This window comes from Meriones unguiculatus, chromosome 4 (genome assembly GCF_030254825.1).
Source record: "Meriones unguiculatus strain TT.TT164.6M chromosome 4, Bangor_MerUng_6.1, whole genome shotgun sequence".
NCBI classification, from domain to species: domain Eukaryota; kingdom Metazoa; phylum Chordata; class Mammalia; order Rodentia; family Muridae; genus Meriones; species Meriones unguiculatus.
In genome coordinates this window covers 23,042,636-23,066,705 of record NC_083352.1, presented here as the reverse complement: position 1 = coordinate 23,066,705, position 24,070 = coordinate 23,042,636, and the positions used below count along the sequence as shown (strand labels likewise).

Genomic DNA, 24,070 nt, shown 5'->3' with positions numbered 1-24,070 from the left:
ACATAGATTCAAAAATTCTCAATAAAATGTTCACAAACCAAATCAAAGAACACATCAAAGATACCATCCACCATGATCAAGTAGGCTTCATGCCAGAGATGTAGGCATGGTCTAACATATGTAATTTGATAAGTGTAATACACCATATAAACAGAAAGACAAAATAACACATGATCATCTCATTAGGTGCAGAAAAGGACTTTAATAAAATCTAACATCCCTTCATGATTAAAGTCCTAGAGAGAATAGTGTTATAAGGGACATACCTCAACATAATAAAGTGTTAGACCACAGCCAACATCAATTTAAATGGCAAGAAACTCAAATGCTTCAGAGACATGGTTGCTCTGTGTAGCCTTGGCTGTCCTGGAATTCACTCTGTAGACCAGGCTGGCCTCAAACTCATAGAAATGTGTCTGACTCTGCACATCTCTATGTTGGGATTATAGATGTGTGCCATCTCCACCTGGCTTAAATAGGGTACTATTAAAGTCAGGTATATACGTTACTTTTTTATTCAGAATTGTACTATGCATTCTATAGGCTATAATATTATTTAATCATAAAGTTTGTATGTATTAGGAACCTGAAACATTAGTGTAATTCACTTCATTGTGGCATTTGCTTTACTGCTGTGATCTAGAATTGAAGACCATACCGCCAGGCAAAGTCTGGTTAATGTCTTGCTAAAACTCATACCACAGTAGCAATTACAGAGTAAGTCCCTTTACTATACCAATAAGAAAACCGAAAACGTAAATGAGGAAACAAGCTGTACCCTGAGCTTACCATCTCTGTGATCGCACAGCCATCATTACTTTCAGAACTGAGAATAAGCCGGGTGTGGTAATGCCTGCAACGTTAGCACTGGGAATGCAGAAGCAAGGAGACCATGAGTTGAAAGTCAGCCTGGGATATATCTAGAGACAGACTGACTCAAAAACAAAAAAGTAACTTCCTATTTGAGATCAACATGTTTTCCTATGGAGTAAAAGTATCGTTCATTTCAATCATCTCAATTTGGGTGGTGTCCAGAAAAAAAAAATGGAGATGATCATTCTAGAAAATGGGCAACTCAAAAAAGAAACCTTTCTGCCACTGTCATTAGTCAAACAAAAGCGTCCCAGGGTAAGAAGTGTCTGTGTTACCTCATCTGCAAAGTGGTAAAGAGGCAAAATGGGGTGACAAGCCCTTCCAGCCCTAGCCCCATCATCCTTCCGCCTACATTAATTGCATCACACAGGGCTGGGAATTCATAAGCTTTTCAGGCTGCAAGACTTAAGAGGTTTTCTTTTTCTCTGTTAGTTCCTTTACTCTAAGATGAAAGGGATCACTAAGAATAAATAAACTGAGTTGAATTAAACTGTCCAAGTCGTGATGAGCTTAAGCTTTTCAAATAGGGAAAGAAGCCAGCTTCCTGAATCCTTCGTGACAAAGAGCAAGCTGTGCTCAGGGATTTGAATTCAACATTGGCTACTTCAGTCCTGTGTACCTGGACCCCTGTTAGCCTGACACCTCTCTGTAAGGTCCCTTAGCAACCATGTATCTATGATAAATGGATACTCACAGATGGGAGGACCAAGCTTCTGGGATGGCCTGACACTTGATCTCTGGAGTGAAACTCATGCTAACAGCTCACTGTGCCCTCCAAAAGCCTTCCTTGCCCTTAATTGCTGCCAGTCTCCCACCTTATCTCAGTTGGCATTGAAAGCTTCAAATTAAAACAGCTAATTGGATGAAGACAGAAATGCATCCTTCTAACAGAGGGAAGAATTATGCCTGTGTTTTCTCTTTTGTTTGCTGAAGCAAAGCAAAAACACACAGGAAGGTTGTGGTTCAGAGAAGTAAATTAGATCACTCTAGAGCTGTATGGTGTATGCCTCAGCTAAAACCTAAGGTGCTTCAGAGACTACTGATACACATCCAAAACAACCCAGGGTAGCAGCTGCCAAATTATCCAAGAGGCAACCCAGTAATCCCTTGCTCCATATACATTTTAATGGTGCAATTTACCTCTACACACGGGCAAGCTTTTTGTACCTAAAGATAATTGTATTATGGCCTGGTTTTATGACAGTTTTACAACTGTGGCACCTTATGTCGGTGCCAGGAAAAAACAGAGCAGAATAATGAGACATCAAAATGGGGGTTGACATAAAAAGCTAAAATGATACGCTCAGGATGCGAGGCTAAGCACTGCACTCAGGGTCAGCCGCTTTGGACCCAGAGAAGAGCATGTCTGATTGCATGCGGGTTGATGCCCCAGGTCCCGCCTCTGAGAAAAAGGTATCGGACGGGTCCGATGCTCTTTGGGTGGATGACACCTAAATGAACATCTGTACAAAGTCCCAATTTATTTCTAATATCAGAGATCAGACCTCTACTCTTGCCTGATGCGTCTAAAACAAAAAGGGGGAACTGTAGAGAGCTGCAGAATGCTATGCCTTAAAGATGGAGCTGGTTTCCGCCTTCCACCTTCCCGATGGTGAGTGCTCTCTGTCAGGAACAACTCCACATTTGGCTAAGGCCGAGGATCTGGCTTGCTTCCATGTATGTGGACCTATCTGCATTGCCCCCGTGGCATGCCTGGGTTGGCTACCCAGAGGCTATTTAAGCTGTGGGCTGGCTTTCCCCGGGGTCCGAGGATTGTTCAATGTTCCTGAATAAACTGCATTGAAAAAAAAAAAAAAAATGGGGGTTGAATGTGAAAATTGCCTAATGCAATTGAGAGTCACAATGAAGCCAAATGGACATCTCTTTTTGTGTGTGATCACTATGTTGTTTCAGTAATTTCTTATGGACTAATATGGTCTGCATTAAAAGCAAAGCTACACTTGATTCAGGAGAGAAGACTATCTTACATCAACCTTATGTAAAGATGTAATTAAAATATACATGGAACAATTTCATCTTTTTTTGATTAAATTACCCTGAAGAAAAGGCAGTATTGCCAGAGTGATTAAGACACTCAAAGGAGTTTGAGAGTGAGTGAGACAAGTTAACTGGATTCAAAACGATTAAAAGCCGGGTCCAAGATTAAGGCTATGGTAATTTTCTTCTGACAGTTCACGTCCACCTGTGATATTTTTTAATACGTTTTTATACTCTGTCCTTGCGGGACAGAATTAGTAAGTGCAGCGAGGCAGTGCTAACATGATGGCGGGGGGTGGGGGGGCCAGTGAGGAGGTACTGCCACAGTGACAAGGGTCAGGCTGTAAGGAAGTACTGTCGTGACAGCAAGTGGGGGAGGGGTAGTGCAGAGGTGATAGCATGACAGCAAGTGAAAACACAGAGGTTGAGGGTGTAGGGATGAGATGCTATCATGATGGAGACAGGCAGTGAGGAAGAAAAAGAAAGAAGTTGCTCGACAGGAAATAACAGAATCCTGTGTCCAACTTTTTAAAAGTTGTGCAATGCTTAGCTCAGGAGGAAAGACAATTCTGGGAGAAAGGATCAAAAAGCATAAGGAATTATATTGTAAATTTCCTTTAGTTCTTATTGTACAGTTTTTTTAATCACTGGTGTGTATTCATTGTATGTGGTAATGGATTTTGCAAGAACATTTTCATACGTGTATGTAACATACTTTGAGCATGTTCCTCTCCACGCCCTCTTCTCTTTCTCCTCCCACTAATCTCCTTCATTTCCATTTGCTTCTATTTTCATGTTATACATACATACATGAGTTTAATCTGCCCATATAAAATCTAGACTCCACAGCTGATAGAAACTTTTATCTTTCTGAATATAGTTTAATTTGCTTAATATAAGAATCTCCTCTGCATCCATTTTCTTGTATATGAAATAATGTTTTTATTATTTTGGCAGTTTTTTAGATATTCCATAGTTTAAGTGATCTTTTTATTATTCTTTGGTAATTTCATACATGTCTAGGGTATATCATGGTCCTTTTTTTGTTTTTTTTTTAGAAAAAAATTTATTCTTTTATAGTTCTTTTTTTTTTTTTTTTTCACAATCCAGCCCCAGATCTATTACACACTTAACAAATGCAGCAGCAACAGGGACTACAAATGCAAATGGCATACAGAATTAGGGACGAGTAGTCAGTCTGGTTACAGGGTTTTGTCTGCATGAGAGAGAGAGGGGTCCAGGAAGGAACTGAAGGAGGCTCATAGGGATGTGCAGGGTTCTTGGAGTAGTAGCCATGGAAACTCACCATCAGGTGGCATGGGTGGGAAGCACACACAGTAAACAGACCACATAAGTCATTTAAACGCAAAAGGAGAAAAGCAAGATTCTATAGGCCCCTTTTGGGTCAGACTCTATTGGGTGCTATACGTACAGGTGTTCTTGGAGAACTTTTGCAGGTTCCGTATGCTATCCATTGCTCATCGGAGCCACCTTTGAAATAACTCTAAATCAGCACACAAAATAATGGATTCTAATATATCTTCATATACACTAGATGAAGAAGCATTATATTCTGCTCATGTGTATTACTTTCCTATTATGCATCCTCATTCCTCCTCCTCCACTCCGGCTGGCTTGGTCTCCTTCCTACCTATAGACAACTCCTCCCGTCCCGTTATGTTTTCTTTTTTTTTTTTTAATTTTTCATCAATTACACTTTATTCATTCTGCATCCCCCATAAGCCCCTCCCTCCTCCCCTCCCAATCCCACCCTCCCTCCTCCCTCTGCTTGCATGCCACTCCCCAAGTTATCATGGTCCTTTTTATCCCTCATAAGCCTATCACCCCCTCATCTCCCACTAAATTTTTTCCTCTTCGAAGATTACCCCCTCCTGTACTTTGATGGAATTGGTTTGGTGTGGTGATTCAATAATGGTTGCTTGTATGAACATGCAAGGAAGTTTCTTTGCTAGAACATGGGCAAATAATCAGTGCTTACAGCAACGAATAACTTCATCTCCCACCCCAGCATTTTCACCTTGGAAGAAAGCATGATAATCTACCATCAAACCTAGAATTAGAATGCATTGTGGGTGCTTGCCAGGCATCTAGCTCTCCAGAGAGAATTCTGAGTTCTGGTACTTAGCAACGCGACCTATTCTTCAAATCATTTATCAAAACCCAAAGGACTTCCAGGTGTTCATTCTCCTGGGCCTGTCACAGGTGTACAAGAACAAGAGAACTCTCTGGGTTCTTTCAATCACAGAGGAAAAATACGTGGCCCCACCCCTTTTTCTGCCATCCACATGTTGTGCAGAGTTTCCTCCTCTCAAAGTGCCTATGAGGAAAAAAAAATCGTTCATATCTTGCTTGTTTGCATCTTCTGTGATAATTTTCTTCCCCCCTGATGTCTACATGCTCTATGAACATATATATTATGTCTATAAGCTGACCTCCAGCCCTAAGATTTGGAAAGTGATCAATTGAATTATCCAAGCTTGGCTTGAATTTCTGCCATAAAATGTAATGTGATGATTTAAAGGCATCCGCATTAGAAAGTATTACCCAGGCTTGCTCCTAATTTTAAATGGGAAGGTAATCAGAATGAAAATATACTTGTGTATATTCAAGCACATTTTCTCATGGTTATACGCAGGTTTTTAGTGAAGTTAGAGCACGGTACTTAACAAGTCATTAACTTTGGTAACAGAAGTACAGGTAGGATTCAAGTCCATAAACTCATTCATTGATCTGTCAGGCACTGTGCACCTGATCTCCAAGGAACTTCATCTGCAGGAGACAAATAGCTAAACAGCTTCTTACAATAATATGAATCCTTCTCTAGGTGCCAAGATCATACTAGATGAGCATATGGGACAGTAACAGAAAAGGCATGAGACAATTCAGCAGGAGACGCTGTGGACCATTTATACGGCATTATAGATGCTACACAATCCAAACACTGGGGCCAGTGAACACACTGACCCACTTCCAATCCACCATGGGAACTTAAAGAACTGGAAGATAGAATTCTGCCCAAAAGTTAGTGCATGTGTCATTCCAGCTCACGGGTATATGGATACGCACACAAGTGAATACGTAAATACTGACTTGCCCCATTTGGGAAATGGGCTACACTGATTCCTCCATTCCATGCTGGAGTATAACCTGGTGGTTGCCCAAGAAACACACATACACACAATGTGTAATGAAGGGAGCAGGAACTGAGCACCCTTAATCCCAGCACTCAGGGGAGCTGGGGGCAGGGAGATCAGAAGCTTCAGGGCAGCCTCAGCTACATAACGAGTGAAAGTTCTGCCTCTATATGAGATCCCGCCAAGTGATGGAGGTGGGGTTGGGGGAGAAACTCACCACATCTGAGACTCTTAGAACAGACTTCACTGAGAACGTGGTTAGATCTGAGTCTTGCAGGATACCACTGAGAATCATTTAGCTAATATTCCCAGAAGAGGAAATAAAACAGTGTGCATGAAATGCAGATATATGAAGACAATAGGCAGAGTCCAGACAGCATGTAATCACTTTGCATAGCCAGGACCCGGAGACATACTGAGAAGATACACACTTGGAAAAAGTCAAGGAAAGGTGATATGTGACAGATAGTAAAGGGTGTTTGACTTGGGATGGGGAGGGGGTTGCTGAAGACAGAATACCTGAAGTGAGCAGGACAGAGTTTACTCACGTTTGGAGGAAAAACTAGATAGGAAATTAATCTGAGCAAGAAACCAGAGCTGTGTGGACATGACCTTGGAAGAGTGAGCCTAAGCTTCCTAGACACAACTAGGGAAACCGCATAGGAAGGTGTGATCAGGGTCAAAAGTCTAAAGACCCTTAATGACAGACAAGTACAAGGACTGTAATGGCCACAGGCAATTACCAGGCAAATAGTCCTGCCAGCTGCTCTTCCTCTGGCTTTTTAACAAGGGGCCTGCATATTATCTGTGGCACATGGTAAGTATGAGATTCGTCTGTATCTGTTAAGTCCAACAGAAATGACCCAATATGACCACATCCATTTTCAGGATCCTGTGTTCTCAGATGCTCCTTGAAACACAGGGTGGGATCCTTGATGACAAAAGGGACAAAGTATGTGGTGTGGAGATGGGAATGTCCCTGCTCTGTGATGATACATCTCTGTACATTGCACAAGAACTTTCTGACAAAGAAAACAAGGGTCCTTGTACATATGTCAGTGACGAATTAAGAAAGAGGAGCCAAGAGTGGTGACCTAGTAATCCCAGAATTTGGAGGTGGCAGCAGGAAGGTCAAGGCTACCTCCTGCTATACAGTGAGTTCAAGGTTAGCCTAGGCTGCATAAAACAACGAAACAACCTCTCAAAGAATTAATAAAAGTACTAAGATGCTAGATAAATTGTATATATAAAACACCACATGCATTTGTGTGGGGTGTGTGAGTGTGTGTGTATGTGTGCATTCATGTGACAGAGCACAAGTGTGGATGTCAGAAGACAGCTTGTAGAAATTAGTTCTCTTCCTCCACCATTTGGGGTACTGGGAATTGAACTCAGCTCATCAGACTTGGCAGCAAATTCCTTTACCCATTGAGCCATCTCTCTGGCTCCCTATTTACTAATTTACCAAGCCAAGTACATTTGAGTTTTAATTTTTTAAAGTAACTCATAACTCTACTCCTGTTTACAATGAAAAGAGGAGAAAGAAAAATAGATTTTATCAGTGAATAGCTAACAGATGGAACCAGAAACATTCAGGGGAGAGGACAGAGACAACCATGGTTGTCATGGTTTCTTTGAAATTCAGTAAACACGGGGACCCAAATGGACAGTGAAATCCCCCACTGGGAAGAGCAGCTTGTTGCTGTTTTTTCTCAAATAATTGCCAGGGCAGACTTTGAATGATGGGAGTTCATGCAAGATGACTAGAGAAACTGTCACTCGCCTGTAGCTATTCTCATTTTAGATTAGCCTAGACTGTGCTATCCTCCTACATAACAGTCATAAACAAGTAACGGCTATTTGAAATTAATCAGTTATCCCAGTGGGCAGTGCCTGAAGGAAATAATGTGAACTCAAGAGAAGGTGGGTATGGCCCGAACCCAAGCTCTGCTCCCCTGCAAAGCAGAATGTAACAGCATATTTCAAACTACTCGTCAACTCCGGCCCCCGGTCCTTACCATCACTTTCCAGTCATCGAGAAATTTGTTCAGACCCCGGACTGCCATATCACAGCGTATCATGCTTACACTGTCAAATGTTTCCCCCAAATACGTTTGTGCAGACAACAGAAAGAGGGAGAATGAGGATAGGTAGGGCACTTTTGAGGTTTCCCAGTGCAGGGAAGACAGGGCCTGAATGCTGTCAAACAAACATTGAACACATGGTTTGGCTGAGCTTGTGTGTTTTGTCTAGAGGTTCTGATCAAGTCGACACAGAGTAAGAAGTCTTTTCCAAGGTCACTTCAGAGGCTGCCAGAGATGAGATCACCGTTTAACAAGAGTCCTACAACAAGGCCCTCCTCACCGCAGCCAAAACAGATCCTAGTCCACACCGGATCACCACGGGTCATTTGCTTTTTGTTTTCATCTCCCACGAATGGCCCTCTAGTTCACTGGAGGATTGTGCAACCTCACTGGGGGCTGTGTGAGGCTGTAGGAGTGATGGTTGTGTCGTCCGAACACTAGTCTGCAGTGATAGGTGGCAATGCTGAGGGCATCTGAGCCTCCCACACTGAGAGCCAGGTATGGTAGCTTGGCTCAGTAACATTGTCTCCAGAAGCCAAAAATGTCACAGAGCACTTTTTAGAGCATTGAAACTTGTGTCTCTTATGAGTCTGTCTCCAAAGCCCAAAACTTGCAACATCACATTTCCTGTTTGGGGATTTCTTGCAAATGAAGTGTAGGCTTTGTGAAACATAAACGCACAAACACATGAAGTCTTTCTATCTGGAACTGTCTGTGTATCTGCTCCATTGAACAATCTACCCCAGCAGTTTCTCACTCTTTCTGTCTCCTCCAAACTGTCTTCTGTAACTCTTTCTCTCTGTTTTCCATACTTGTCTGTTCCATGTCTTCCAGAGTTTGGGAAAATTTAAGTCTTTTTATTTATTTATTTTTTAACAGATGGTCCCAGACATATGATGGCTCAACTTACAGTGTTCTCAACCTCATGATGTTATGAAAGTAATACACATTTATGGGACTGTAGTTCCAATTTTGAATTTTAATCTCTTCCCACACTGGGGTCATGCAATCTGAGACTCTCTAGTGAGGTCGGGTGGCAGCAGCAGGTCAGACTACAATGAGGCGCAGAACCCTGGGGGAAAACAACAGGACTCCACAGACCGCTCTTTGGCTGAGATGGAATTCAGCACTCTAGCTGGACTGAAGGCATTTTTAACTTACAAGTGTTATTAAGAAACCACTTTCTAAGTCAAGGAACATCTGTTTAGTAAAGTTGACTTGGTGATATTTGTCTTTCCAAAATGGATGAGAATATGAATTTTAGAAAGAACCAATAAGAGATAAACATAGATGATATTGATGTAGCTATAGAGGAAGACAGGCATATAGATAGACAAATGTCATGATATTTACTGAGGGATTTGTTTCATGTGATTATAATTGCCAAGAAGCCCCTCTTCCCACCAGCTGCAGCTGGAGAACTAGGGGAGATCTGAGTATAACTCCTGGCCCATGAATGATACAAGAACTAAAAAAAAAAAAAAAAGACAGGTTGTAGAGGTGGCAGGGGAATTCCAAGGCTGAGTGCAAAGAACCCCCCAAACCAAGAACATCATTACTTGGGGAGGAGAAGGTAAATGTTTGGACTCAGGAAGGCTGAGAGTTTGGACCCTACTAGGCTTCACTTCATTATGGAAAATAATAAAGTCCCATCTTTTAATATGAACATCTATCTTTTCTATACCAAAATCTTCTTCTCTCAACTCAGTTTCTGATGAATCTAATGAATTAAAGTGACCATTAGCTCATGGTTACTATTGCTCTACAGAGTGAAAATTGGAAAGTAACTTGTTCACTGGAAAGCACCATTTTCATTTGCCATTATTCATTTACCATCACAGGTACTAATATGTGTCTCTATGAACTTTAGTTTTCTCTTTCTTCTCCTGACTTTTTCCTCTTCTTTTTCTTTAAACCTTCCTGTAATGGTCTGAAATAGTCTATACTGGCTATTTGTAAATGAGTTGGTCCCTTGGTCCCTGGCAAGTGGTATTGTGTGAAAGGGTGGAAACATCAAAAAGTAGAACAAGTTACAGGAAATTAGATTACTGGGACTAATTCCTTGGGCTGTGTGTGTGTGTGTGTGTGTGTGTGTGTGTGTGCGTTTGTGTGTCTGTGTGATATAGTGTCTTCATGTGTATGTTTATTAACATTAAGTGTCTTCCTTTATCATCTTATGTCTTTTTTTTTTTAAACATGATATAGACACCTAGTGGCCAATTCCTGTGGAGCAGAACATGACTGTTGTATCCCTCTGATCTTCACCTTGGTTCAGTAATGTGGTAGGCATGATAGAGACACCTCATGGTCAACTTCTGTAGAGACAGGACATGCCTGTTGTATCCTCTTGACCTGTGCCTTGGAAGAGAAACATCTGCCCAAATAAAAAGGAGATCAGCTTTGCCTCAGACATTGGAAGGAGGCACAACAGTTGCTGCACCCAGCAGTACTGCTCTACAAATAAGATATTAAGCCTGTCAGGTGTTCTGTTTTCCACATTCATGCTATGGTTTCCAGCCATAGAGAGCTTGTCAAGACCGGGCAGCTGACATAGATGGCCCAGCACATGGCATAGCTCATCACAGTCCTCAGTGGTATAGTGTAGAGAAAGGTACAGGTGAACCTCTTTGATGAAGTTACCAAGTGATTGATAGAAGTGTCTGGTGTCTGCAGATCCTTAAAATGACAGACCTCTGGTGATAAGACTTGTAGTTGGCTCTTGGGTAAACAATGATGAAGTGAATCTCTCAGACACCCAATTTCTGAACAAAATTTCTAAGGCAGTTCTAAGATTCCATCACTGGAGATTTACAAGGGACCCAGTGACTGCTAATGGAGTGATGGTACCAAGGCTGTAAGGGTGTTCCTTTCCATGTAGAGCCTCTTTAAGTGTTGCAGCCCTTCATCTTTCAGTAACTCCTATGGAGGGTAGTGATTGAATGCAGCCTGTAAGGTCAAACTTTGGATCTGCTCTGGCTAAGGAAAAACTGACTCACCTAGACCTCCCTACAGATGTACACAGGCTGGACAACTGCTTGCTTCTATGGGCTCACCAATGCTATTTCCACCACCACCACCCCAAAATCTCAGTTCTTGTTGGAAACAATGCAACTTCTGGACAACAGGAATAAACAATGGACTAAAGAGTGAAAAAAACACACAAATGATTGCTTCTAGACATGCCAACTGCAGAACTGAACTTTTATTGAAAGCAGCTTTATTTTTTTTCTCACATAACCGATCCTGGTTACATTTTCTCCTCCCTCTACAACTCACATCCCATATGGATCCACTCTCTATGGATCTATCTCTCTTTAGAAAACAGGCAGGTTTCTATGGTATAATAATAAATATAATAAAAACTAATACAAACAAACAGAGAAAAAGAGTACCCCTCCCAAAGGGGCACATGAAACTTATATAAACACAGAGACCCATTTTATTCACACTCTCAGGAATCCCATAAAAACTAAACCGGAAGCCATAACATAGATGGAAAGGACCTGTAGGGGAAAACAAAGAGAGAGAGAGGGAGAGAAAATATATATAGTCAAAATAAAATAAAATAAATTCCTGATGTGACTTGAAGTGCTGGGGTGGGTTAATGGCGAGAGACTCCTCCTTCTTGGGGTGGGGGAAGGAGGAGGAAGAGAGAGGGAGGGTGGAACCAGGAGGAGAGGTGGATGGGGACTACAATTGAGAAGTAGAGTGAACAGCAAAATAAATAAGTTAAAAGGTTTTTTTTTTTTTAATTAAAAAGGAAAACATTCTTGACATGAGACAAGTAACTTTCAATGATGCTGTTGAGTTCATTTGTTGGCCATCTACCACTGGGCATGTAGCCTACCCTTTAGAATATATTTTCCCCTTCCTCCTCTCCTCCTAGTCACTCCCCACAACCTCCCTCTCCCCACCCCCACTGCCACCCTCACCCTCATCCCCCTCCACTCCTCCTCCATTTATCTTCAAAACAGGGCAGACCTCCCATGGATATCAACCAGTCATGGCACATCAATCTACAGTAAGACTAGACACCTCCTCTCTAATTAAGGCTGGATGAGGCAACCCATTAGGAGGAAAAGGTCCCACAGGCAGGCAAGCGAATCAGAGACAGCCCCTGCTCCCACTGTTATGAGTCCCACAAGAAGCTACACAACTGAAACATATGTGCAGGGGGCCTAGGTCAGTCTCATGCAGGCTCCCTGGTTGGCACAGAACTGAACTCTTAGTGCTCTGAACGAATCTTGCTATGAAGACAGCCCATTTAATATACTCCATAAATATTGCACACTTATATCACATTTCACATGAAGTAGTAGGGGCCCAGAAGTAAATTCCATCTCACCAGGCTCTTATGAAAAGAAATAAAAGCTTCCTTGAATGTTTTATATTCTGCTGAAGCATTTTAATTTTTCATCCCCTACTAGAATTAAGAACTCCATGGTAACATGGTTTGTATCCATTAGACTCACTCTTGTATGCTCAGTAACATTTTATTAAATATGTTAATAAGTTGTAGGCTGTTTGATCAAAACAATAATTATTCTTAATTGTTTTAATACAGATACTTATTTTTCTTGTTCCCCAAATAAAAACTAAAAGCCTTATTTTCCTTGTTGATAACTATAATTGTCACTTATCTTACTCTCATTTTCAAAATAATCACTATTTGGCTTTATTACTTGTTTGTGTCTAGAGAACAGGATCTTGTGTTGTAACCTCAGTTGGTCTTGAACTTGTGATCCTCCTGCCTCTCGGTACACGGAGCAGTGCAATTAGAGTGGTGTACTCTCATGTCACACTTCCATCAATAGTGTCAACACCTCACTGAAGTAATGCTTCAAGTAAAACACAGAACTAAAATAAACAATTCTCTCCCTACCACATTCTCTCTCCCTTCTTTAGAATTTTAAAAACCAGCACTGAAGAACAACGCCCCCCCATGCCATAATCTTACCTTCATTCTGTGTCAAACATAGCATTTTTTAATACTCATTCCCTTGTTTCCTCAGAAAAGTCTGCACTGGGCAGTTAGCAGGTTCAATGCAAGTAGATATCGCTCCCCAAATTTTCAATTTTCACTTGTAGTTTTATTTTTAATCACTGACAACCAATTCTATTAGTTTTTCTTTAAGTGACACACTTGCTTTGCTTTCAAGAAAGTAACTGACAAGAACTCAACATTGCCTTGGCGTAGTTTTTCAGATGCTCCGTTTTAAGTAAACATGACGTTCTCTGGGAAGTATGCACACCCAGTTCACAGCCCACCACACAAGACTTTTCCCTCCAGCTTGCGCAGAAGCGTATTTATGTGAAGTCTGTGGATGTGTGTGCACCTGCCCATGTGGGCCTATGAATGTGTGTATGCACATATGTCCACGTGGATGAGGAGGCCTGAGGTTTTCATTGGGAGGGAACAGTGCCTCTCAGTGAACCTGGAGCTCACTCATGTGACCGCACTGGCTGCCCAGCAAGCCCAGAGGTCCCCCATCTCTACCTCCCAGCTCTGAGATTATAGACCCCTGACATAGTGTCTCTAATATACAAACTCAGGTCCTCATGTTTATGATGTTAAGTGCAGGCTCGTGTGCATTCCCAATTTTGCCACTATCGTCGGTTCTAATGTCAGCGTGCCACACATTAAAGTCACCTGGGTAGGAAGCCTCAACTGAAGAACTGCCTTGAATGCCTTAATCGGGGGAGTGGAAACCCACCTGATTGTGAGAGGAACCTTCTGGAGGCAGTCAGAAAGAAGGGGGCAGCAGACCATTCCTCACCTTTTGTTCACCTGGCTTTCACTCTTGCCACTGAGTTGATTTCAGTTGCTGCTGCTGCTTCCTCCACTGATACCAAAGCCAGGGTGGCCAGGCATCCATCATGGACTAAAGACCAGGAACCTCCCAGGTTTTAGGTGCAGCTTGCGACTGCTGAGGTACCAGCCTTGTGGCCTACGCAAGTGCTGGATGGTCAGCCTCTCGTCGGAAAATACAGCTGCTATGGGACCACTCTCATGGCTGAGGCCCCCCAGCCTCAGGGTCAAGAAACTACACAATTATCAGCCTCTCCAGTGTTATTTTTATTTTAAGGTAACCTAACCTAATAAATTCCTTATATATTAAATATTAACATATATACACATCCCATGATTTCTGTTTAACTAATCATTTTTATTGCTTTACGATGGGCATTCTTTCATAAACTGTCCTTTCTCCCTTCCTTTGAGGAGACTCATCAAAGGAGTTTACTCTGTATGTTTGAAAAACAGCTTAAGTTCATCTCAAAGGCTCTTGGAATATGGCCAGCCTCAAACCATTAATACCCCCATCACCTACAATAATGATCTTTAAGTCTCCTAATCAGCTCAGTCATTGTAAAAAAAATTAAGTCCATGGTAGTAAAATTTTGAATATTCCTAAGAGCCTTCGTAGACTCTATCTTCTCAGGCTCTAGATTGGATGATGTGGGGATCTTCAGTAACATAGGGGACGTATTGTTGGCCTAATACCCAAATGTCCTCAGAAGCATTCCTCACTGTCCAATCCTGACTCATTTCAGAAGCTTCAATGGCACAGACTGAAGGACGCTTCTAGATCACTGTCCCAAGGAGTATAAAGGAATAAGGGACAGTCAAGAAGCCCATGAAGATGGACAAAGATCTCTCTTGTTATGACTGGTCAGATATGGCTTCACCTCGGACTTAGAATAATTAAGGCTGCTCAGCCCCATGAGTTGAGAGAATAAAATCCTAGAGAGTTCCCTTCACTCCTCCCCACACCATGGCCCTTTGCCCAGGTCCTCAGTGAGCCCTATCTCCAGCCCGGTTAGGTTCCATGTTAACATGTGAAAGCCTGGGAAAGTGGTGGAGCAACATCACTAGGGTGTAAAAGCTCTCTCCAGTGTTGTACCTGTCATTTTACATCCACAACACATGAAGCAGAGGAAAGGGCTTCCTCTTCTTTTCTTCCTCCTCATTGATCTCCTTTGAGTGAACAACTAGAGCTACAGATCTGGTCACTTCTATGCCCTCCCTCTAAGCTCAGGTACATTAAATGGTCCGGGTTCCAAGAATCAGAAAAGGGTATTAGGAAGGCAAGAAAAGAGCCTCCTTGGGTTCCAGGTCTAAACTGTACTCATCAATCAGACAGAAAGGTTTATAGGGTTTGTCCACTACTGTCACAGGACCATTTCAGAGTCATCACGCTGTTTGAAGCTGTGTGCAAAAAGCATCAAAAATCCTAAGGAGTTAACCAGGAATACTCTGGGCATTCCTTTGTACCTGTTTGGGTTTTTTATTTTGGATTTGTTTTTTGTTTGGTTTTGTTTGTTTGTTTGTTTTTTGTTTTGTTTGGTTTTGTTTTTCATTTTTTTGTTTCTCAAAACAGGGTTTCTCTGTAGCCTTAGTTGTCCTGGACTTGCTTTGTAGACCAGGCTGGCCTGGAACTCGAAGTGATCCACCTACCTCTGCTTCCCTGAGTGCTGGAATTGAAGGAGTGCACAACCACGACCGCAGCTGTTTGTTTTGTTTATGATTTGTTTTATGATCCCAGGAAGGAGGAATGGAGAAAGGAAAGGAGAGAGAGAGAGAATGTGTGAGGATGTTTTGGAGTCCAGGAGAGGTCATTAGGTCCCCTGGAGCTGGAGATATTAGCTGCCAACATGGATTCTATGAAGTGAACTTGGGTCCTCTGCACAACCAGTACTCTCATGGAGCCATCGCTCCAGTATCCTAGTCCCTGGTTTTAATAAAATTGCAAAGCCCTGGAGAGCAGACCCTTTGCTCTCTCTCTCTCTCTCTCTTTCTCCTCTCTCTCTCTCCCTCTCTCTCTCTCCCTCTCTCTCTCTCTCTCTCATCTTACATCAATACATTGCCTGTCACAATGACTATTTTTAGGTGGAAAGGCAAAGACTATTGGTGAACATTAGTAATCCTCTTCATAAAAATTCTGGTAGCTTTTCTGTCCATGTTTTCAAACTGTTTTGAAACTTATTTCTTGTGAATAATCCAAGTGAAATATACTGAGGCACTAAAGTGAGTATTGCACTGACATTCCTCATGGCAGCCCCTTGAAGCAGTTCACAGAGAGGGAGGTAAAGAGAAGTGTGGCATGACAGGACAAACACAGGGAAAGCACACTAAGGCATTCAGAGGGCAGCTTTTCTATTTGCAGATAAGAGGCCTGTTAGATTAGGAGACACTCCTCACCCTGTAACAATCATTGTCAGAAGTAGGAAGGCATCTTATTAAGGAAAACCTAATGAAAGAGGAAGCAAATGCTAAGTAACAAAAATAAGTCTCAAAGCATGTAAGCCTCAAATCTGTGGGTACGCAGTCTTATAATGCCTCACTTATTTTCACTGAAAGGTACTTCATTAAAATATTTTTATTAACTGCCCCTCTGCCCTTCGCCCACAGGGTCATGAGCTGAAAAAAAACTAGCCCTGCCCCTCATAAGCAGCAGCTCTTGGAATAGCATGCTCTTCACCTGGCCTGGGCAGCACAGTAGTGCTGGCCCTCACTCCAGCCTTGATTCCTACAGCTTCTGGAAGCCAGATTTGAATGCACACATGAGCGAGTGAGCCAGCTCTGAGGAAAGAGTGAGGGAGAGCTGACCCTGCCCCCTCATGGCTGTAGCATTCAGTGGGCCCTCACCTGGGCAATACAATTGGAGCTGGCTCTGCTAGCAAAGGCACAGGTGAGCCAGCTCTGAGGGTGAGAGAGCATGAGAGTTGGCCCAGACCCTAGCAAGCTGCAGCATGTGGGAGAGTGGGCTCTGAACCTTGCCTGGGCAGCACACTGGAGCTGGCTCTGGAGGCATGGGTGCTGGTGAGCCACCCTGAGTGCCGGAGAGTAGGAGAGTTGACCCTACCTCCTGCCAGTGGCAGCACCGGGTGGCAGAGCTGGAGCAGTGCTAAGGATCTTGACCTAGTGGTGCAGATGAGAGAGAGCCAGTGGGATGACCAACTCAGCTTCTACCCAGGCCCAGATCCAGGGCTCTGAATTGGCCCACTCCAAAACCTATATCATCTGCAAATGGTTTGGACCTGTGGAAGGGCCAGTCCTGCTGATCCAAACCTGCAGGATCTCCATGACACAGGGCAACCAGAAGGAGTCTCGTTGAGGAGACTCAGTATTGAAGGGGTCACAGAAGGCAGAGATCTCAAACTAGACCCATGACTCATTGTAATGAACATTTGCAAGTGAAGATATGTGCACAGAGGGACATACTGCGGGACACACTGTGACGGTCTAAAGGTTCCAGGATGTTTTCTATGCTTTCGTTGTTGTTTTTGTTGTTGGTGGTGTTGGTGGTGGTGGTGGTGGTGGTAGTAGTGGTGTGTGTGTGTGTGTGTGTGTGTGTTTTACTTTGGGGAGTAGGTTGCAAGAGCAGATATGAGGTGGTGGGGAGATTAGTGGGCCTGGGGTGCATGATATGAAACTCACAAAGAATCAATGAAAAAGCTAAAAAAGTTTTTAATAATTTTTTAAGAACCTCATATAATATATTTTGATCGTATTCACCCCTAGACACACCTGACCTCACAGACCTCACAATGTCATGTCCTTTTTATTTTATTTTTTTAATAACCGCAGGGTCTAACTAGTGCCGTCCATACACTCCTGGGTGTTGGATAATCTCCACAAACAATGCCAACCTACCAGGAACAACATCCTTAAGGAAAAGTGACTCTCTCTTCCCTAGAAAACAACAACCATCAACCGTCCACAGTTCCTTAGTTACAGGCCAGGGTTCAAAACTCATTTCCCACTCCAGGGTAGAACGACTAGCTTGATCCTGGGCAGGCAAGCTCAGCCTCTGTGAGTTCAAGAGCGCAGCAGTCCTGTCATGTCCAGAAGACACTGTTTCACTGCAGTGTCGCCCCCCCCCCCCCCGACCTCTCCCTCTTACGGTCTTTCTGCCTTCTCCTCCTCCGTGGTCCCCAGCCTTGGGGAATGGCATGATATATATATATATATATATATATATATATATATCCCATTTGTAGTTGAGCCTTCCACTGACCCTCATTCTCTGCACTTTGACCAGCTGATCAGTTGTGAGTGTCTGTGTTTGCTACCAACCACTGCACAAAGCCACATCTCTTTGCAGGGAGTCAAGGGCGGGGGGAGGATCCAATAGGCAGGCCAATCACCAGGTACAGAGATCTGAGTTCAGAAGCAAGTTGTATATGAGTGAACATACTACTATTATTTTGCTTAATGGGTGGAGTATCAAACTTTTGTTTTCTGTACTGCATTTTTTAGTCCCAAGCAATCCCCTCTTCTCTATCCTCTACAGTTGAAGAAGGGGTAATCACATAATCAAAGATTTTATTTCCCATACAAATTTTTAGAGATATACTCCAATGAAGTTTAGACAAGATTTTATTGTGGAACTCTTTTAAAAAAAAGAACATGATGGAACAAGGTGACGTGAAATGTGCACTGGTGACACTTGTATCTCGATGGAAACTAATTGGACTTAAGGAACTCCTGCCAACTACCCATGGCCGGAAAGGTCACAGAACCAAGAGGAGAAGTTACAATTACCATCTTCCTAAGTCAATATAGTTTCTAGCTGTATTCTAACATTTATTCTTATACTCACAGATAATGGTAGCTCTCATCAATATGGTGAACCTCATCATAGAAGGCTACTTAAGAGATCCACCAGTGGTCAAAATGCAAAAAGTAAGTGAGCAAGAGGTGTCCAGCCCAAAAAAGTATATGTTTAACATAATACCTACACCTCTGGCTCAGGGAATATCACAGAAGAAGAAGCACATGATTTTCAGAGCCATGAGAGAGAGAATATGGAGAGAGTCAACTAAAACTAAGGCCTAATTGAGGAGCCATATGGAAATCTGCTATTATAGAAGCTTCCTAAAATACACACATATACAAAAGAAATCTAAATGGAGTCATAAAATAGTAAGAGAGACAATGCTGCAACTGAGTATCTTTTGCCACTAAATGAAACCTTCAGTGTCAGGAATAGGTTACATATTATTGAGTCATTGGCCAAAAGGCCCCAACAAACACCCCCAGATAACCCAAGCTACTGTCAAGGCTATTTGTTTTTCTCTATAAACTGATGGTAAAGCCCCAATGCTCAAGACAACACCTATATATCGCACTGAAAACAGCAAAGTCAAGCTGGTGCCTAACTAGAGGCTTCAACCCTACTGACTAGCATTCATGCTATGGGAAGGTACTCTACATGCTACCAGAGGAGTAAGGAAATCTTCAACCAAGGCATAAACCTTGCAACCGCTTGCAAGATATGCTAGTGCATATCTGGTGCAATTGTGGCACAAATGCTATGGAGATAACCAACTATCATCTGGTTAGATTTAAGGCTCACTTCCTTTTTCAGTGGGTAGCAGACACTGCCCCCAGTCAAAGCTCAGGCAACACTGAGGAAAAAGGGGGTGAAACGAATTTAATTAAGAGCCAGAAGACAGGAACGGGTGTTGTGAAATGGCATCTTCTAGACATGGCATTGCTATCACACAGCTGAACTCAGAGCCGCTGGGGTTTCCTATACAAGAACTGCACAAAATAGTCAGTCACAGTCCCTGCAAAAATGGGACAGATTATCTCCAGGCTCCAAGCCTTACAAAGGAGCTATTTACAACTGAGAATGTAGCCCCTGAAAGTGTTCCTGTGTTCCAGGGTATGGCCCCTCCCCCATGCACATATGAGTGGTACTAACAGGATTTAGTGTGTTCATTCATATATATATTCACATACTACATATATATGTGTGTGTGTTCATTCATATATATATTCATATACATATATGTGTGTGTGTGTGTTCTGAGACAGGGTTTCTCTTTTCTCCGTGTAGCCTTAGCTATCCTGGACTTGCTTTGTAGCTCAGGCTGGCCTTGAACTCACAGAGATCTGCCTGCTACTACCTCCCCAGGTGCTGGGATTACAGGTGTGTGCCACTACGCCAATCTTCTATTATACTATTAATGTCCAGCCTCAATATTAGGGCTTTTGCCTTCTCTTATTCTATCTTGTTTTGTCCTGTTTGGCTGTTGTCTATCCAGCTGCTCTTCTCTGAAGAAGAAATGGAGGGGAAGAGGATTTGCAGGAGAAGGTAGGTAGAAGAGAGCTAGGAATGGAGGGAAAAAAACTGTGTTGGAATGTATTGTATGAGAGAAGAATCAATTTTCAATTAAAAAAAGACAAAGAAGGAGTGGACAGTGCAAGGATATTGGGAAAGGTGGGGGAAAGTCATTATCATTACTCATTTGAAGTTCTCAAAAAATGTTACAAAATGCCTAAAACACTAACATTGAAGACACATGTAAGCACTGAATATTTTTTTTAGACATTTATGGAAAGAGAAGCTGCTACATTATTTTGTCAAAGATACAAATCCTTTTGCAGACCGTTTTTGAGGATTCAGAAAGAATTCCACTTCATTCAGTACACAGTTTAAAGCCTAACTTTACATCAACAATCATTTTCAAACATTTGCTGCTTGGATGTTAGATCAACTGGTATGGCATTTCTTCCATTCTCAATACTATGTAAAATACATATGTTTCTTTCTCCAAAGAATGTATTTCTCTTGAAAAACACAAATCTAAGCCTGTTTATTCCCGCTTTAGTAAGAGCTCCTATAAAATTAATCATCTTAAATATTGATGAGTGGTTAAAGAATATTACAACTTCAAAGACCAGATCAATCACTTCTTCTTAAGATACAAAACCCAAGGTCCAGGGAAGTTAAGGGATTTGTTTAAGATAATGCTTAGTCCATGACAGATGTGGGATTGAGGAGAAACTGCCCACAGACAAACAAGATGAAAAAATAAAGAATATGTGTCTTTAACTCTCATTTCTTACAGGCTGGCTGCAATGGCTTGTCTTCCGACATAGAGAACACAAAAGCCATCACACCAGTTATCACGAGGTTTCTGTGCTGACTAGAAGTCTCCTTACCTAATGGAATGAAAGCCAGTTTTGCTCCTCTTTATTTTCTGTGAGCTCCAGTGGGTAACCAGATAATACGGCTGATGCCTTTTCCAGCAGCATTAGAAACTTGGAAATGCTCCTCAGCAGAATGTCTGCCTACCTTGACAGGTGGTATCCATCATCCTAATGACAATCAGCTCCAACCCAAAGGAGAGACAGGCATTCACTGCCCTCACCTTGTTCAAAACAAATGGCTCTTATGCCATGAATCTGACATTTTTTTCCTCTCCTGCTCTATAGTATAAGAAACAATTAGTGATATCTCACTCGTGGAAAAATGAGGAGGAGTAATGTCTTTATAGAAAATTCCACTTGGGAGGGAAATGGGAGGAGGGCCCAGGTGAAATGAATATAGACCTGACTAGGAGGTGGCAGGAAGATGTGCGTCTATCCTTTGAACTGGGAGGGCAGGGAAGCCTGACACAGGTTTTCTTACTCACTCACATCCCTGAGAACAACAGATGGAATCTCTCACTGCCAAGTTCTAACTCGTTTCATTCACTCTCAGCATCAAGAAACGGGGCTTGCCAAATACCAATGAGCTGCTGGCAGGGAGGTGAGCATCACACACTCACAGCTAGACATGGAGCAAGGAAGGCACTTGACCTTGGGTCAGGCTCCAAAGAAGACGGTGAGTACACGGGCCCAAATACATACACTGAAGGCAACCATTTTTAAATGTCCATTTTTAAATGTCTGCTTTTTTTAGTATAAAAATATAGAGGCAACCCCTAAAAGTAATTCATGGCTGTTATTTGACAGGACTCTTTGTGAGAACTGCTGTAACTAACTCTTATCCTAAAGGATACTTGGTGGAATAGCTATTACCTTCAAATATTAAGGCATCCAAGAAAATTAGCCTTATTCTGTCATTCTAGTACCTGTTAAAATTAGTCCTTAAATACCAAGGCCCAAAACTCTCCAGATGAAAAGTTCTGATTCCTATCCACCAGCCACCTCAGTGCCTCGGCTTCTTTCTTAGACTGCCGAAAGCTAGGTAGCCACAGCTCCCTCAAGGACCTCCCACGTAGGGCTGGAGAAGCTGGAGATGAGAAGGCGAACAGGGTCGGCTCCGGGCAGCTCAGGTGGCTAACTTCTGCCTTCCACTGTTTGGGTGGTAAGCCCTGCATTGAGAGAAGGAGAAAGAGAATTTGAAACATGCTATAAGGAAAGGCAGACCCCACGTTCCTGCCACTCAACGATGGGACACTGCACGTTTTTCATAAAGCAAATGGTTTTTCTTTTCCCCTCCATAGTCTCAGCAGTTACACGGTTGAAGAGTCACAGGAAACGTATCAACACTTATTGAGACTATTCTATGCACTGGACACTCCACCAGGCAAAAGATAAGACAGTTTCGCTTAATTCTCCTGGCAATCAAATGAAATAAACACAGCAACCATATTTTACAGAGGTGGGAAGCACTAAATACTGTCTCAGTACTTAGTTCTAAGTTCTCTCCCCAAACAATGTATCAGCCCAGCTGAGACTGAGCCTAGGTTTCTCCAGGTTGCTTCCCCTCTTTTGTTGCCTTGCTTAATTACTTTTCTCTAGTTTCACCTATGCCCATATACTCCTCTGCACAGAAAAGTATTATAATGTGAGTAATATAGCTCTTGATATTTTGATGTAATGTTAGTTATTTTTCTACTGCTGTGACAAATCACCATGGCGAAGGCTATTTATATTTTTAAAAGAATTTAATTAATTTTTTAGTTTCAGAGGGTTTGATAGTGTTTGATAGTGGAGCAAAGGATTAGCAACAGGAAAGAGTTCACATCCTCATCTACAAGTGTGAGGCAGAAAGGACCTACTGGAAATGGGAGTCTTTCCACCCCTCAAAGCTTGCCTCCCCATAACACACCTCTTCAAATAAGACCACACCTCCTAATCCATCCCCAAAAGTTCCACCAACTGGGAACCCAGTAATCCTGTGCTTTCCCCTCCTCAATACTCCCCTCAAACCCATGGAACTTCATGCTCTTTTTCTCTTAAAAAAAAATCCCCAAATAAATAAATAAATCCAATCAGAGCCAGAAGAACTCAGTTATCTCTAAGGAGCTAGTGGCTGGGAGTTTGACCATGCATACTCCAATGAGTAGATGGGCAACACAAATTGGAGTTGACATATTTTTTTCTTTTTTGGGAGGAAAGGACCCAATGGTGGGAGGGTGGCCCTGGGAGGAACGGGAAGCAAGTGTGATTGGGGTGCATTATATGAAATTCACAAATAGTCAACAAAAATATTTGTTTGAAAAAAACAAAATAGAGCCTGATTTGTGTTGGCCAACTCCTTCTGGGCATGGGATCTGTCCTGGAGTATGTCTGACATGCCTAGCATCGTTCCATTAAAGAAAACTGATTTCCTCTCGTCCAGCAGCTATCCATTGCAAATAGCTGGAGAAATACAAAAAAAGTTTCTCTGAAGTGAAACATACTAAAATCTGTAATTCAATTAGTAGCAATGTATCAATAATAATGTCTTAGTAATAACAAATATATAGTGGCTATGAAGAGAAGCCAGGCAAAGGGTGTACAGAAATCAGCTTTTCACTGTAACTCTTCCATTAATAAAATTTGTTCAAGAGAAACACTTTAAATGGCAATGGCAAGATGTTATAAAATTCCAAGGAAAGCTGGTGTTTTCACAGTTTTTATTACGCTAGGCTATGTCATAACAGTAGAGTAGAACGAAGATACCACACACACTTGTCAGGAAGCTACTGGGGGCTCTGATCAACCAAAACAGATCGCAAACTGAGATAACCACAAACCAGTGTCAACATGAGAAAGCCAGAATCCCTAGAAGGCTATGGAAGGCTACCTCCAGCTGACATGCCACACGCAGTGCAGAGAACAACAGCGCCCATAAGCATGGTCACAAGCTCAGAAAAAATCTGTGTGGATAGACTCCGTCCTTACTATGAGCAAACTCTTCAGAGAACAACTTCAGGAAGGTTTAGTTAGCT

General features: G+C 42.3%; 1 protein-coding gene across 6 annotated transcripts in view; it reads right to left on the bottom strand.

The window, feature by feature from the left end:
• Positions 1-11,297: 11,297 nt before the first annotated feature.
• Positions 11,298-24,070, bottom strand: part of Fut10 (fucosyltransferase 10) — a 93,076-nt gene continuing 80,303 nt past the window's right edge. For all 6 annotated transcript variants that reach the window (XM_060381579.1, XM_060381580.1, XM_021639220.2 and 3 more), the window contains one exon: positions 11,298-22,225. In XM_060381579.1, the coding sequence (XP_060237562.1) occupies positions 21,992-22,225 (234 nt within the window). In that variant the 3' untranslated portion in view covers positions 11,298-21,991. The remainder of the gene's footprint in view (positions 22,226-24,070) is intronic.